Genomic DNA, 15,318 nt, shown 5'->3' on the forward strand with positions numbered 1-15,318 from the left:
CATCTGAGTATACCCTTCCACGCTTATGGTGGACAAAATGATTCAGAAAAGGGGGTGGTGATGAACAGAGTGCCTGAATTAAGCAGACCACTCTTACCCAGTCCAAGGATCAGGGCTTGATCCATCACCGTTTTTTAGCTCACTGCACCATCCCAGCTCAGAACTTGGCTATATGCAAATTAGTCTGTTCCTGTCCCAGTGCATGATGGGAACAGGGCAAACCAAACTACCAAGCCAATTCTTATACTGGGAAGGAAACAAGCTTCCGGGGACCGGTTTCTGCCATTTCAGGCGTCGTCGGCCCGGCTTGCTTGAATCCTGATGGTGCAATGAGCAAGGGACTCACATCTGAGTATACCCTTCCACGCTTATGGTGGACAAAATGATTCAGAAAAGGGGGTGGTGATGAACAGAGTGCCTGAATTAAGCAGACCACTCTTACCCAGTCCAAGGATCAGGGCTTGATCCATCACCGTTTTTTAGCTCACTGCACCATCCCAGCTCAGAACTTGGCTATATGCAAATTAGTCTGTTCCTGTCCCAGTGCATGATGGGAACAGGGCAAACCAAACTACCAAGCCAATTCTTATACTGGGAAGGAAACAAGCTTCCGGGGACCGGTTTCTGCCATTTCAGGCGTCGTCGGCCCGGCTTGCTTGAAACTTGATGGTGCAATGAGCAAGGGACTCACATCTGAGTATACCCTTCCACGCTTATGGTGGACAAAATGATTCAGAAAAGGGGGTGGTGATGAACAGAGTGCCTGAATTAAGCAGACCACTCTTACCCAGTCCAAGGATCAGGGCTTGATCCATCACCGTTTTTTAGCTCACTGCACCATCCCAGCTCAGAACTTGGCTATATGCAAATTAGTCTGTTCCTGTCCCAGTGCATGATGGGAACAGGGCAAACCAAACTACCAAGCCAATTCTTATACTGGGAAGGAAACAAGCTTCCGGGGACCGTATTCTGCCATTTCAGGCGTCGTCGGCCCGGCTTGCTTGAATCCTGATGGTGCAATGAGCAAGGGACTCACATCTGAGTATACCCTTCCACGCTTATGGTGGACAAAATGATTCAGAAAAGGGGGTGGTGATGAACAGAGTGCCTGAATTAAGCAGACCACTCTTACCCAGTCCAAGGATCAGGGCTTGATCCATCACCGTTTTTTAGCTCACTGCACCATCCCAGCTCAGAACTTGGCTATATGAAAATTAGTCTGTTCCTGTCCCAGTGCATGATGGGAACAGGGCAAACCAAACTACCAAGCCAATTCTTATACTGGGAAGGAAACAAGCTTCCGGGGACCGGTTTCTGCCATTTCAGGCGTCGTCGGCCCGGCTTGCTTGAATCCTGATGGTGCAATGAGCAAGGGACTCACATCTGAGTATACCCTTCCACGCTTATGGTGGACAAAATGATTCAGAAAAGGGGGTGGTGATGAACAGAGTGCCTGAATTAAGCAGACCACTCTTACCCAGTCCAAGGATCAGGGCTTGATCCATCACCGTTTTTTAGCTCACTGCACCATCCCAGCTCAGAACTTGGCTATATGCAAATTAGTCTGTTCCTGTCCCAGTGCATGATGGGAACAGGGCAAACCAAACTACCAAGCCAATTCTTATACTGGGAAGGAAACAAGCTTCCGGGGACCGGTTTCTGCCATTTCAGGCGTCGTCGGCCCGGCTTGCTTGAATCCTGATGGTGCAATGAGCAAGGGACTCACATCTGAGTATACCCTTCCACGCTTATGGTCCCTTGCTCACTGCTCCATCAGGATTCAAGCAAGCCGGGCCGACGACGCCTGAAATGGCAGAAACCGGTCCCCGGAAGCTTGTCTCCTTTCTGGTGAAGACTGATATGATGTTAAACCTTCTGCCCTAACACAATCCGGAGATCGTGACATACCTCCAAAGTGTGTTAGGCCACGTGTTTTGTACCATAAATGGCAAGGATTTGCGTAGCAGAATGTCCACCCCGAGAACCAATGCTACAACTGGCATGGGCTATCATTTTATATCCCCACCTGTCCAGTGCACAGAAGGCATTTCCATGGAGAACTATCTGAGGAATTATGGTTTTTTTTTTCTTGTTTTTTTTTTTGCAGAGTTTTATATAGCGCGAAATAGACCCGAATCAAATCAGGTATCAGAGCGCTTTACATATTTTCCAGTTACGTTACATGAAGACACACTTTGATTTTAGGCACGGGGAGATTAAGTGATTTGCCCAGAATCCTAGTTTTTTTTTTTTGGTGTCGTTACCGAGACTCGAACCCAGATCCCCAGGTCCGAGGTCGAGCGCCCTAGCCGTTAGGCCAACCCCTCTCCCCTAAGGATATTGCAGCACTACTCTTTTTATTTTGTCCCCAAGGCCATTGACATTCCAGAACAGAAACCTAAGGCTTGGAACAGTCATTTCGGTGGCTATAGGCAGATGCGGGGCCCAGACAATGTGAGTGTGTTCTGACTATGATAGAATAGGAGCCTAGACCTACTGGAAGCAGAAATTCAAAGACTTTCTTAAGCAAGCACCTGAACTGTATCAAGCTTTGAGTTGAAAAACTGAGTTACTTAAGGATCTCCGCACCATGTTGGGTTAATTTAGAGAAATGACCGACCGACAAGTCACATTTCGAGATGACTATGCTGTGGAGAATTCCTACCGAAAGGGTGAGCACTCTGTAATAGCTTAGCCAGACTGCTAATGCCTGTATGAGCTACGATTTATTCTTCTGCCATGAAACCCTCAGATGACCACGAACTGCGTGACACCCCAGGCATTCTAAATCAATTAATCGACCACTATAAGCAGCTATACTCCTCAGTTTTATGTTGGTATGGCTGGAGGACCCGGACAGAGAACCTCTTATGCACTCAGAGGAGTACATTTAAAGCAGTCAAAGATGTGCCATGTGGCTGCGCCTCTGGTGGGAACACCTCATAATAGGCTTATATGAGCCATACATAGGTGTCCTGGCCCCACATTTCTTGTCATGTTGGATGAGGGATATAATCAAGGCTACCTTCAACCGTTCTTATGAAAGCAATTATTATCACTTTAATTAAATCAGACAAACCCGATACCTTTCTATGTGTCCTACAGGTCTTTTTTCGCTCCACAACACTAAAACTTGGATCTTTGGAGGAGCTTCTGAAAGGTGGACTGAGGAAGTGACTTCACAAGTCAGAGAATATGCACTGGAGTATTCAGAATCTGAAGTCTCTGGCAATCTCCTCCATTTCATCTTCTTGACTCTTCAGAAAGTTTCAACCTACTGGATATTGATAATGTCAATGTCTAGGTGAGTTTGACTGACCTAGACAGAATGATGGAAAGTGAACTATTGACATTACCAAATACTTCAATGTTGACTAGGAGCAATGCTTTCACATAATTCAAGGCTTCGTCTTGAATAGTGTCTTGGTGCTGGTTGTCTCTACGATAAGGATGTCGTGACAGTTCTAGACGTCAACCGGTAACAATACTTTTTCTTTCTTAATGCCTTTTGTCAATCTCCCTAATGGGAGTTTTTTGAGAGAATAGCAGGTATTCTGGTAGAAGGGGACCCTTCTCCATGCCCTCCAGAACTTCCTGAAACAGATTCCAGGTTTCTCTTCTGTAGGTCATGAAGCCTGACCTTCTTCTTGCGCCACTAGAATTTTCTGATGAACATGGAAATTCTTAGATGCTTGATCATCTGATCGACAGACAATACAGATGTCACAGGATCACTATGCCCTCTTTTTCAACTGGAAAGGCATTTCCAGTAGCCAAAAAGAAGAACTGGCCTAACTGTGACTTGAGGGCATGATCGGACACTGGAAGCGGGTGATTCTTTAAATGCACTATGTCCATTTTTCAGTCTGTACCTATGGCAGCCTATCTGCTAATATTGCCCTGTTTTTCCTTTCTTTTCTGTAAAACAAACGGTGAAAGGTGTTTTGATTCACTTATTATTAAATGAATGACCATTTGTATATAAATGACTCATTTTTTTAAAGTGAAAATAAGTGGAATTTAGCCAACTGTTAGCCTTAGGCTGCCAAGAAAATGGCTTATTTTTCACTTAAGTTGTTTAAACACCCCTCCTTCCCCCTGCTCCCCCTCCCCTTTCTCCCCCTACCCGATGACTTTGCTTTCTATGGATTCACCTGGAGGAGAATGCATTAAAATCATGGCTTTGTTTGTGCATAGGAGGAAGGCTTGGCAACTGGGGCAGAATCTCAATGGCTGTTTCAAGGCCTCTTCTTGTTTAAAAAACAAAAAAAATTATCAACTAGAAAAACCACACAGCTTATGGGAGTGAGTCACTGGCGAGTCAATGCATTCTGGATTCTGGAGTGGGGTAGTATAATGGGGAGCAAAGAGTATACAAATTAGATTTCTTCCATGAGCTAATACTTATACTTATAGTTTAGGCTTAAAGGTGAGTAATTTTTAGTGCTGATGACGAGTAGAGGTAAAATGTAATTAAGATAGTCAGTGCAGGTGATGGGACACAACTCAATTACTAAAATCATGTTAGGGAAGGCAAATCTTGCATCAAGACTGTGACCTGATGTCTTGGTACGTCCAGAGACCAGCTATGGAAAATTCAGTGACTTGAAGCTAGAGAGTAAGCCTTTAGCTTCAGAGAAGCTGGGCTTTTCAAGCAATATGTTCAAGCCACGAAAATGCAAAAGTGCGGAGGCGTTAAGTTCGTCTCAGCAAGGAAGTCTAGGAAAGGTTCACCAAATGCTACTTTGTATAGGTAAGCAATGGAGAGGAATGGAATGGAATTCTAGTGATTTACATTCAGGGGGTATACTGTACTCACTCCAAAAGGCTGCTTTGTGAGTAATGCCTACACCACATCCAGACTTTCAAGCTGTTTGCTTTTAGGAGCTTTTTATATTAAGATAATCCTAAACTGCTTATGTGTACGATAGGTGGCACACCATTGCTTAGACATGTGTCTGTCAAAGTTAGAACTGTCAGCCTTAGAGTGGTCTTCCACCAAATGTGTTGCTTTCACCGCTCCAATTTTTTGCTGTTCTCGTTTTTGCTGGCCCTTAGGACTCTGCACACTTTACCACTGCTAACATGTGCTTGTGCTCTCCCCTTAAAACCTGGTGGAATTAGCTTATACCCAATTGCCATATTTAATTTAATTTTAAGTCCCTAGCATAGTGGTCTTACAAGTACTTGAGGCCTGTAAATTAAATGCAAATAGTGGGCCTGCAGCACTGATTGTTGCTACCTTCTTAAGAAGCGATTTAAACATATTATGTTATGTTGATTTGTATAGCGCACTAATAACCCAAGAGGGAATCCAGAAGTTAGGGCAATGTGTGTATGTGGTCCAAGGTGCTTAAATAAAAAGCCAGCTCTTCAGCTTCTTGCGAAACTCAAGAAGCATTGACGACAAAATAGTACTCCACATTGCAAGCCCCGTAGCTTCTTTGGAACCAGCCGGTGCGCGAGGCAGCCTTGGCGCAGGACTTTGCATTGCAAGCCCCCTCATCAATGGCTTCTCGCCTATGACAGGACCTCTCATCACAGCCTCACAGGTCCTCGGAACTGAGGCTGCGTGGTGCACCTCCAACCTCCTTGACACATCTGAGACACAGGACTCAAACTTTTGTAACCAGGATTTAAGGTATTCTAGTTCAGCTGGCCTAACTGGGTCCCTGTAGCCTGCCTATGTTCCATCGCGGTCAGCCTGAACTTGTGACTTTGTCCTGATCTAGCACGACCAGATATCGACAGTTGGCGCATTGTGCTTGTTTGGTGCTATGTTCACTTACATCTTTCAAAATTGAATCTTATTTGTTCTACTGATTGGATTTTTGGCATTTTGGTCTAGACGTCAGACAGCCAGGGGCCATCCGAAGCACACAAGGGGTTAAAAGACGAAGAGATTTTAGGAGTTGAGGTGAGAGCATAGTCGGTACAGAGGGGAGTCTGTAAGAATTGAAGCAATAGTCGATGTCAGACTTATTAGTCATTTTACAGGATTGAGTAATCGGGACATAACAGGCCAAGTACTGTGTGGATTGCTCCATTTACGTGCCTCAGTCAGCAATAGGAAATAAAGTCCTAGCACTGCCACCTTAGCAGACACAAACGATCCAAAGTCGTGCACTTCTGTTGAGACTTAAGGTACAGCCAAAGCGGTAGGAAATAAAAGGATAAAGATGGATGAGGTAAACTCTCGTGGCTCTAGCCTCTGAAGACTACACCTTGATCTTGCTAAGAAAGCAAAACAATGAAAATGACAAACACATTAACAGCAGAATTTTAAACCACACTCACCTTGGTACCCAGTGATATTTTCTCTTGGTTCGAATGGGTTTGTTCTCACATATTCACGGCCTATCCGCAATGAACTTCCTCAGTAATTTCTCTTCGCCAAAAATATCTTTGGGGATCTTTAGTAATATGGTTTAATAATCTACCGATATTTTGTTGTGACGGAGAGAAAGAGAGGCATCAATATATTTCCGTTCACTTACACTGGGAAGTTCTACCTGTTAAGCTGCGATAGTTTCAAAGAAAAGGAATTTACGAATGCTGCATGGTGAAAGGAACACGCAATGTTCTCCTACACAATTAGTACTCTAGTGTTTTAAATGAAGGAATTAGTCAACCATTGCGAGCAGAGTTATAAAATGATAGTTTTAGTTCATATGCTTTTATCATCAGACTTACTATCGAGTTTCCTTATTTAATAATATAAAACAGGTCTCGGTACCTTCTTTCCCTCGGGGGAAGACAGATCTGGAGGTGGCGTGCTTGTAATATTCAAAGGACTGGAGCCACAACTGGAAGGCGAAGACCCTCGGATTCTGCAACATAGCCATAATTCAGTCAACACAAATACAAAGAAAGAACAATATTTTCTACTTAAGCGCAACATTCAAATATATGAAATCTAAAGTATTTTCAGAATTTAAATGCCATAATGACATGTACTCTGAGTAATCAGTGTATAATATTTGAGATCAGTTCATCAGAGGAATCATAACTTACCTTTTTATATCGCCCCACGAAAAGATATTAGTTAACTCCGAGGCTGCCATCGACAGCATAACTCATTTTGCAACACAGGCTTCGATTACATGTCCATATTACAGACTTTCGACTCTACTCTACTTCCTTCATGCCTACCTTTAATAGCGATTTGTGATACAGCTGAAATAGGACTATGATTGATGGGAAAAGCAAACATCTCTGATAGGTTCTTACATTTACCAAACCTGCCGGCATATACTGGGTGGGGAAACAGGTGTCCGAGTTATACACGCAGTAATAATATGAACACAAGACACTCATGACCTGGAGTACCTATGGTAAAGCGATCACTACTGTTTCTCTGCCTGGCACTGATGGCGGATAGGAATGGACTGAGGAATGGATGGAAGTGGCGTAGATGAAAATACCAAGACTTTATTCTATGGGGCATTGAGGACCACGGGAATTTGGGCGAAAAATACATAATGTGATTGAAGGCAGGAACCTAAGCTCTGCCCATTCCCCTATTCTGTAGTTCTTACTATAGTCTTCATTTTTATCAAACGTTCCCTACTAGCTTTGCTTGCTGAGTGTATTTAAAAAAACTGTTTTTATTAGTCATTACATTATACAGTATCCTTCAACAAGCGTAATACACTTGTTCATTTAGTATACAAACAGGTAAATCACTTGTACATTGTTTTTGCATAATAAACAAACTCTAAACCAGCAACCAATACAGTGTCGTCACACAATCTCTAGTATTACCCTCCATTAACATTAGGGAACCAGACACATTCACTTTGACTTATCAATAATCCCATTGTAAATCTTAGACTCTCCCATCAGCTTCCCGTCCACGTCATGCAAGTTCAGACCTACAGTACTCTCATGCTAATCATGTCTACATTTCTTGCAACAATACCTGTCTTTAATCCTACTCCTAAACACCCTGTGTGTCTCTTTCCTGCGTGCTTTCTCCCCTTTTCTTTTATCCTCTTCCTCTCCATCCCTATGATTCATGTTCTCCATGAGGGTCGCCCAATCCACTGGATCTTGTTCTTAGTTATCATGAATGCGGGCACGTTGTATGTTTACTTCTCCCGCCTGGGCCCAAACAACCACATTTTGTATACCATAATTCTATTGACGGCATCCTCGTACTCTACCATCCGATGGCCACCCTTCGTTTTGCCAACACCAGTGCCAACTGCTGGAACTTCCAACGCATCTTGACCTCCAAACCCTCACACCAGGCATCTTAACAATACCCAATAAACACACTTGTGGAGTTGCCATCTGTATCAGGCCTGTCACCTCCCTCATCCTTTTGGTCACTCTTTGCCGGTGTCGTTGAACCGTCTGACATTCCCATGACATGTAAAGAAACTTTGCACCATCCAAACCACACCTGGGGCAATTTTCTCCCCTCACCATGTACATCCTACTGAGTTTAATCAGAGTTAAGTATGTGCAATGGAAGTTATTAAAATGGGTCAATTTAAAACGGGCATTGCAAAACAGTTTCTTAACTAGTATTGCCTCATGTAACGCAACGTTTGTTTTTGTGACATGCTCACTTGTAATTTGTTCTCCTCATGTATCATTACTGTTCCTATTGTGAAGCGGTCTGACACCTTCAGGTAAAGTCCGCGCTATATAAAAACGCATTACATAAATAAATAAATAAATAAAATAAAAAAGCTAGTTCACATGTCCCATTCCAGTCAGAGGCTGCAAAGGGAGTGCCCAAATCCACCTCCCTTGCTCGTCTAGAAGGTGCCTCCTTCCACACCCTTTCTTCCTGCAATGTCTTATACAGGAATGTCACCATACATTTTGTTGCCCTGCCATTAATAACAGTTGTAATGTGACAGTTTCCTTCGGGGGGATTTGGGAAATCTGTCCATATTCCCCATGCCGTATGTGTTATTTTAGCATATTGGAGAAATTGTCCCGTCCCGCTGTCTGTGCCTCAAACGTCAAGCATGTTTCCCCCCTGGATACAAATCCCCAAAATCATGCAGCCACCGTTCCTCCACCTGACCATGGTCATGTCTTGATCAATGAGGTAAAACGGAAGCAATGTCCATCTAGCTAGATCCCTGTCAAAGGGCGTTTTTTTAAACACCCTTGTGATTGTTCGTTCCCAAATTTCCACGATATGGCTTATCAGGTATGGAGTGATCAGTGGGACTCTTCCCACGCATGAGCAGCTCCATTAGGCAGTGTAAACCATGCCTGCCCCTCAAAAACCACTGCCCTCCATTATCATCCCCCGACGCCCACTACGATACGTATTGCTACTTGGTGGGATTATAATACAATTACACATTTGGAAGACCCAATCCCCCCTCTGCGGTCTCTTAAGTTGTGAGAGCGCAAACCTACTTCCCTACTCCAGACTACAGGGTAGAGTGTACAATGCGTTTTGAATGATATACATACATCTGGGGAGGAATACCATTTTAGCTACTGCCACCCTCCCCTCTGTGGAAAGCAGCAGCGTATTCCAAAACGTAATTGATCTTGATAGCCCATTCACCAATTGTTCTATATCAAAGAGTATTTGGTCATCCATGGTGTGGGCCACGATGATGCCAGGGTACCAAAAGGACGACAATTCCCCGCATAGACCCAACTGTGGCAGTTCCGCCCCCGAAATCCCCTTTAAAGTCGTCTAGGGGAACAGCAGTGATTTCCGTTTATCAACACATAGCCCTGCTATCTATCTGATCCAAACGTCGCAGGAGCGCCAGTCGCAGCAGATAGGCCAGCACATCATCGGCATATTAAGATATCAGGGGTGTCATTTCCCCTACTATTAGTCCCGCAGTGGCCCACTCCCTCCTGAGTCTTGATTCAATCGCAAGTGCAAATAATAAATGAGAGAGTGGGTAACCCTATCTCGTGCCTCTCCATACCCCCCATTCTTCCAACATGATGTCCCCACTGTACACCCTGGCTCTAGGCGAGGTTTATAGTATCCTAACCCAATGACAGAATTGTGGACCAAAACCTATATCTTGTAGCATCTGTTGCAAATTACTCCACTCAACAGTATCAAATGCTGCTTGCACTGATACTAGGGCCAATGTCTTCCTGACTCCCCCTCACAGCAAGCATGACATGCACAAGCAAGCGCAACTTAAGGACTGTGCTCCGTCCTGGCATGAATTTGCACTGATCTTCATGTACCAATGCCTCTACCCATGCGTTCTGCCTAACTGCCAGTAGCTAGACTAGTACCTTGGCACCCACTTTAAGCATGGTAAGAGGCCGGTGGATCTGCCACGTCGCCCCCTGGTTTATGCATCATACATATCACTCCTCTGAACGTCTGAGCCAGGGCCACCTTCCCCCCAGCCTCATTGTACACCTCCAGCAGCGGACCTGCCAACTGCCCTGCATACGTCTGGTAAAATTCTACAGTGAAGCAGTCACTCCCCAGAGTCCAACCCTGTTTAGTTTTTTTAGCACCCCTTTAAAGTCTTCTAGGGTGATGTCTGCATTAAGTTCCTTCTGGGATAGAACATTCAATTGATGAAACCCTGCTCTCTCCAAGTACTCTGTTATTGTTGGCCCTTCCAGTTCCCTGCAACCTGCATATACCTCCTGCAGATGATCCCTTAGCGTGTCATTGATCAGTCGCTGAGTGGTGGTGGCTGAACCATCCCGTTTACGTAATATAACTATGGGGTGTCTAACCATTTCCCTTTAAAGCAACCAAGCCAACATTCTACTGGGTTTATCTCCTTCTCTATGTAATCTGTCTGTATTTCCTTCTCATTAATTTTTCAAACCTATCCCACATGTGTTCTAGCTGTCTTTTAATATGGACCACTGTGTCCCCTCTTCTAGTTCTATCTTCCTCCTTCTTTGAGCCTCTCAGTTCAGTTTCCAAATCCCCCAGTTCAGTTTGCAGCTGTTGACGCACACCACAGATTTTGCTCAAACATTCTCCCCTCACAACTGCCTTGAGTGCTTCCCATTTTATGCCCCTTCAATTTGCTATGCCCTTGTTACCTTCCATGTAATCAGTGATCTTGCTAACAAAATCCTGCCTAAAGGGTGCATCCAGCAACATATCCATCTGTAGACGCCATTCCAACAGCAATGGGCAATGATCCAATAGATATCTGCCCAGGTAACCCACTTTATGTATTTCCACCTGTAAATGTACGGCCTACTACTGGGGAATTTTCTATATGCGCCAGATAACGTTCTCACCAGAGATCCCTGCAGCCCAAATTTTGCATGGCTTCAAGAAGTGCACCTCCTCCCCTACCCGGCTTAGTTGTATCACATGGGGGTTGCCTGTCCTTATTAGTATCTAATACACAATTAAAGTCTCTCACCCAAAGCAATCTATCTATCATTTTGGCTGTTATTAATGCTTGCATTTTGGGGAAGATATCTCTGTCATCCCTATTCGGCCGATATGTGTAAATAATAGTCACATACATAACATCCAATATCCCATGCACCAGTACATATCTTCCCTGTGAGTTTGCTTTCAAATAAATCACTTGGAATGGGACCCCAGGTGCTACCCATACTGCCACCCCCAGGGCATATGAGGAAAAGTAGACATGTACAACTGCGCCCTCCATTTTTTCTTTACTTTCTCTGCTTCCTCATCCTTGAGGTATGTCTCTTGCAGGAAAGCTATGCCTACCCCTTTTCGTCTCAGACAAGAGTGTATCCTGTACCTTTTCACATAGTTGCAGAGGTCTCTGAAATTCCATAATATTGTATTAAAGTGTTGTACCATGTTGTTGAGATGGATGTCCCATTTCTTGTTCGTGATAAGTCCTCGCCTGACGCAGCGCCGGATTTAGACTTGATAAGGCCCTAAGCTATTTGAAATATGGGGCCCTTTATAAGTCCAGATATTCTATGTGACTATGTCAGTGACAAATATGATTTTCGGATACCTAGAGGGTTAAACTGAAATACAATTAAAAGTATATTGATAGTGAAATAATAAATCTTTAACTTAAAATCATTTTTATTCATAACAAACTTAAAAATGCAAACTCTGGTAAAAAGAAACACAAGTTCTTTTAAGAGGCACAATTTACAAAGGCTTATTGTCTAATCTCTTGAAACATGTTATAAGGATTAAGGTATTATATTAAACTAAAATATTTTCTTTCTTGCCTTTGCCAGAGCAAAGTCACTGATGACATCATCAAATGATAAACTGCGTAGTTTGTCGCTTTCTATGCACATGAGACTGAGGGAACATAATTTATCTTGAGTCATTGTTGTTCTAAATTCATTTTTTATCCTCTTCAGCTGAGAAAAAGATCTTTCTCCAGAGCAATTTGCAACCATCATACTAAGAAACAATCTCGAAATTGCTTCTACATTAGGGAATGCTGATTGGACACGATCGTTAAAGATTACCCTATACAGATCCTAATGTGTCAGACTATCTTGTTCCACTGAACCATGGGCTTGACTATGTCTAACATATTGATGAAAATGCTGGACTTCTACAAGATTCAGGTCCTCATCTTCAGGAGATGTTTGGCATAAAGCACTAACTCCTTCATGAATCTCTTCTTCTGTAGATTCTAGTTTTGTTAAGAATGAACACTTTTTTGCAGCATCATTGTATACTGAGGCCCTCTGTGCCAGACTTGACTCTAATGCATCCATCACAGGTATAAATGTTTTGATTCTGAACTTGTCTCTTGGCTCAAGGTTCTCTAAAGCATTATCTTCATCATCATTGATATGCCTTCTTCTATATCTTCTTTTCTTGTAATCAACATCAGGCAATTTTTTCTTTGCTTCTTCAAAATGATCGAAAAGATCCCTGGAACCTTTAACAAAATCCGAAAGTGAAGCATACAATTTCCTACATACATCTAGACTAATTTGGGGGTCTTGCAGTGATTGACTAGCCTTGTGAAATTCATCCAGCAAGTAACTCCACAAATATAACAATACCATAAATTCAAACTCCTCTATTTTATTCAAAATGTTTATGGCTTGATTTCTTGTTTTGCCTTTCTCTGTAGTATCAATATGCAGCTGATGCAATGCAGAAAATATTCCATCATAACTATCAAGTATTGCACTTGTGGCCATTGAATGTGCTTCCCATCTAGTCTTTGACAAAGACTTTGGAACTTTTGAATCATCTTTGAAGAATGACAACAGTACTGCCCATCTATGTGTAGATGCTCTAGGCAAATAGCGCTATGTTCTTCGAAAAGACGCGCTAAAAAAATTGGGTCAAGAGTATGGGACATCCCGGATGTGCAGCATTGGGACTAATAATATTTTTTGGGGGCCCCCAAGAAAGTGGGGGCCCCAAGCTATAGCTTGTGTAGCTATTATGTAAATCCTGCGCTGGCCTGACGTGGAGTACACCATGTTAGCCATTGTTCCCTCATTCCTGCACTTCCCAACCCAAAGTTATGTGTGTTGCACTGCATTGTCATGAAAAAAAACAATAACCACAAATTGAACTTTCCACCCCATTCCTCCCTGGCCAATCATTCAAAAACAATAACTACAACATCAATGATTGATCATCCAATACCCAGGGTACTTCTCCCAATTATACTAAACAGGTGTACTGCAAATCTTTGCAAATGTTTACTAAGTTCTCCCTCATTGTGAGAGGTAAGCATGTCGTGCAGGCACCCCACCCAGAACAGCTAGGGTACCACACCGGGTCTTGCCTCAGCTGCCCTATCCAGTCCCCATGTTAATATCTCAGCAGCTGTTATCATTGCATTTACCATTAAGTTTTGACTTATAGCATCAACCTTCCAAGACGTGTAATTATCCCTCCTGTTACTTCTCATACTTGCAGTTCTCTCACTTGTCTCCTGTGTAACTCTTCCAGGGTCCATGCAGTGCCAAGAAGGGATTACATCTTCAGCTTCCATCCCTTAGTTCTGCCGTTCTCAATGATCATCTAGCCAGAAATTCACTGATACAATCACGAGCATTGCATGAGTCATCGTCCCCTGGTCGTATCACCATTAGGGAGCCATCTTCCTGCACCTCTATTCGGGATGTTTCAGTGACCTCCTCTAACTGATTTCTCCAGGGACATACTTCAATTGATAGTTTATTGTGCCCCTCCCCATAACCTCCTACCAGTTATCTGGGTGCCCCTCTCCCGCTGCAGTAGCTTATCCCATGCTTCTAGCCATGGCCAAACTTCATCAGGACTCTCAAAGTAATCAGTCTTCCCCAGAGCCACCACCCAGAGCTTCGCCGGGAACATTAACATATACAGCAGTCCCATTGTTCTGAGTTTCTGTTTTACCTCAACAACTGATTTTCTTTTTGCCTGGACCTTCCATGTGTAATCTGGGAAAATTGTCATGTTGTGGTTTTCAAATATAAGAGCTTTTGCTTCTCTTGCTGCTTTAAGGATACTATCCCCGTCTCGGAAATTGAAAATTCAAACTAGTGCCCATGGCGGCGCTCCCAGTGAGGGGATACCTCATCAACACCCTGTAAGCCCTTTCCACCGCAAACACTGGCGACGATCCCTTAGGTCGCAAAGTGTTGTTTTATTCAGGCCTCCCCAAAAAATTCTGCCGAAGGACCCTCTGCCCTCTGACGAAATCCCATGAGATGCAGGTTATTTCAGCAAGACCTGCCTTCAGCATCCTCTGCCCTGTCCTCCAGTATTTTCGCCATGGTTGTGAATCTCACCACTTGCTCTTTCAAGGTGCAAACCACCTGAGGAACGACGCCAATATTTTGTTCATGTGCCGTCACTTTCTCCGACACCTTGCGGAGATTTGCATGCAACAGTCCTGCTTCTACTGAAACAGTGTCTATTTTGGCCTTCCCACTTCTCTTGACACAGTGTCTATTTTGCCATCGAGAGCACTACGGGTCCCTTGTATGGCTGCCAGGAGCTCTGTTCTTGATAACTCTATTTCTCGTTCTGTATCCTGCGACTGCCTTATAACCCTTTGCTGCGGTGTCCGCAGCTGTGCATACTGGTTTATCGTATTACTTTAGTGTCCTGTATTTGCTTTATCTTTTCCCATTGTGATTTAGCTGAGATGCGTTCCACTGCTTATGTCATATTAGTCGTTCTCAAAGCACTTGCCATTGGTGGTCAGAAATAAATCCCTGAAGCCTTCCTTCCGACCATGTATTTCCTCAGCTCCATGCCAGAGCCTCTCCGTACCCTCCTGTGCTGCTCGCTTCGCCACGTATCCCTCTACCCCATGGACCTAGTTTCACAAGGAAGGGCATGTCAATCTGTGTTCATTCACCACCTTCCAGCCCCTGCTTCCAGGCAAAGCTCAGCTGTTTCCCTGTGTGCCTCAT

At 43.7% G+C, this 15,318-nt stretch overlaps 1 protein-coding gene across 3 annotated transcripts in view; it reads right to left on the reverse strand.

The window, feature by feature from the left end:
- The window catches only part of BMAL1 (basic helix-loop-helix ARNT like 1), a 659,821-nt gene that overhangs the window by 73,654 nt on the left and 570,849 nt on the right, over positions 1–15,318 (reverse strand). For all 3 annotated transcript variants that reach the window (XM_078680912.1, XM_078680911.1, XM_078680910.1), the window contains one exon: positions 6,737–6,830. In XM_078680912.1, coding sequence (XP_078537038.1) covers positions 6,737–6,830 — 94 coding nt within the window. The remainder of the gene's footprint in view (positions 1–6,736; positions 6,831–15,318) is intronic.

Source organism: Lissotriton helveticus, chromosome 3_1, assembly GCF_964261635.1.
Source record: "Lissotriton helveticus chromosome 3_1, aLisHel1.1, whole genome shotgun sequence".
Taxonomy (NCBI): Eukaryota; Metazoa; Chordata; class Amphibia; order Caudata; family Salamandridae; genus Lissotriton; species Lissotriton helveticus.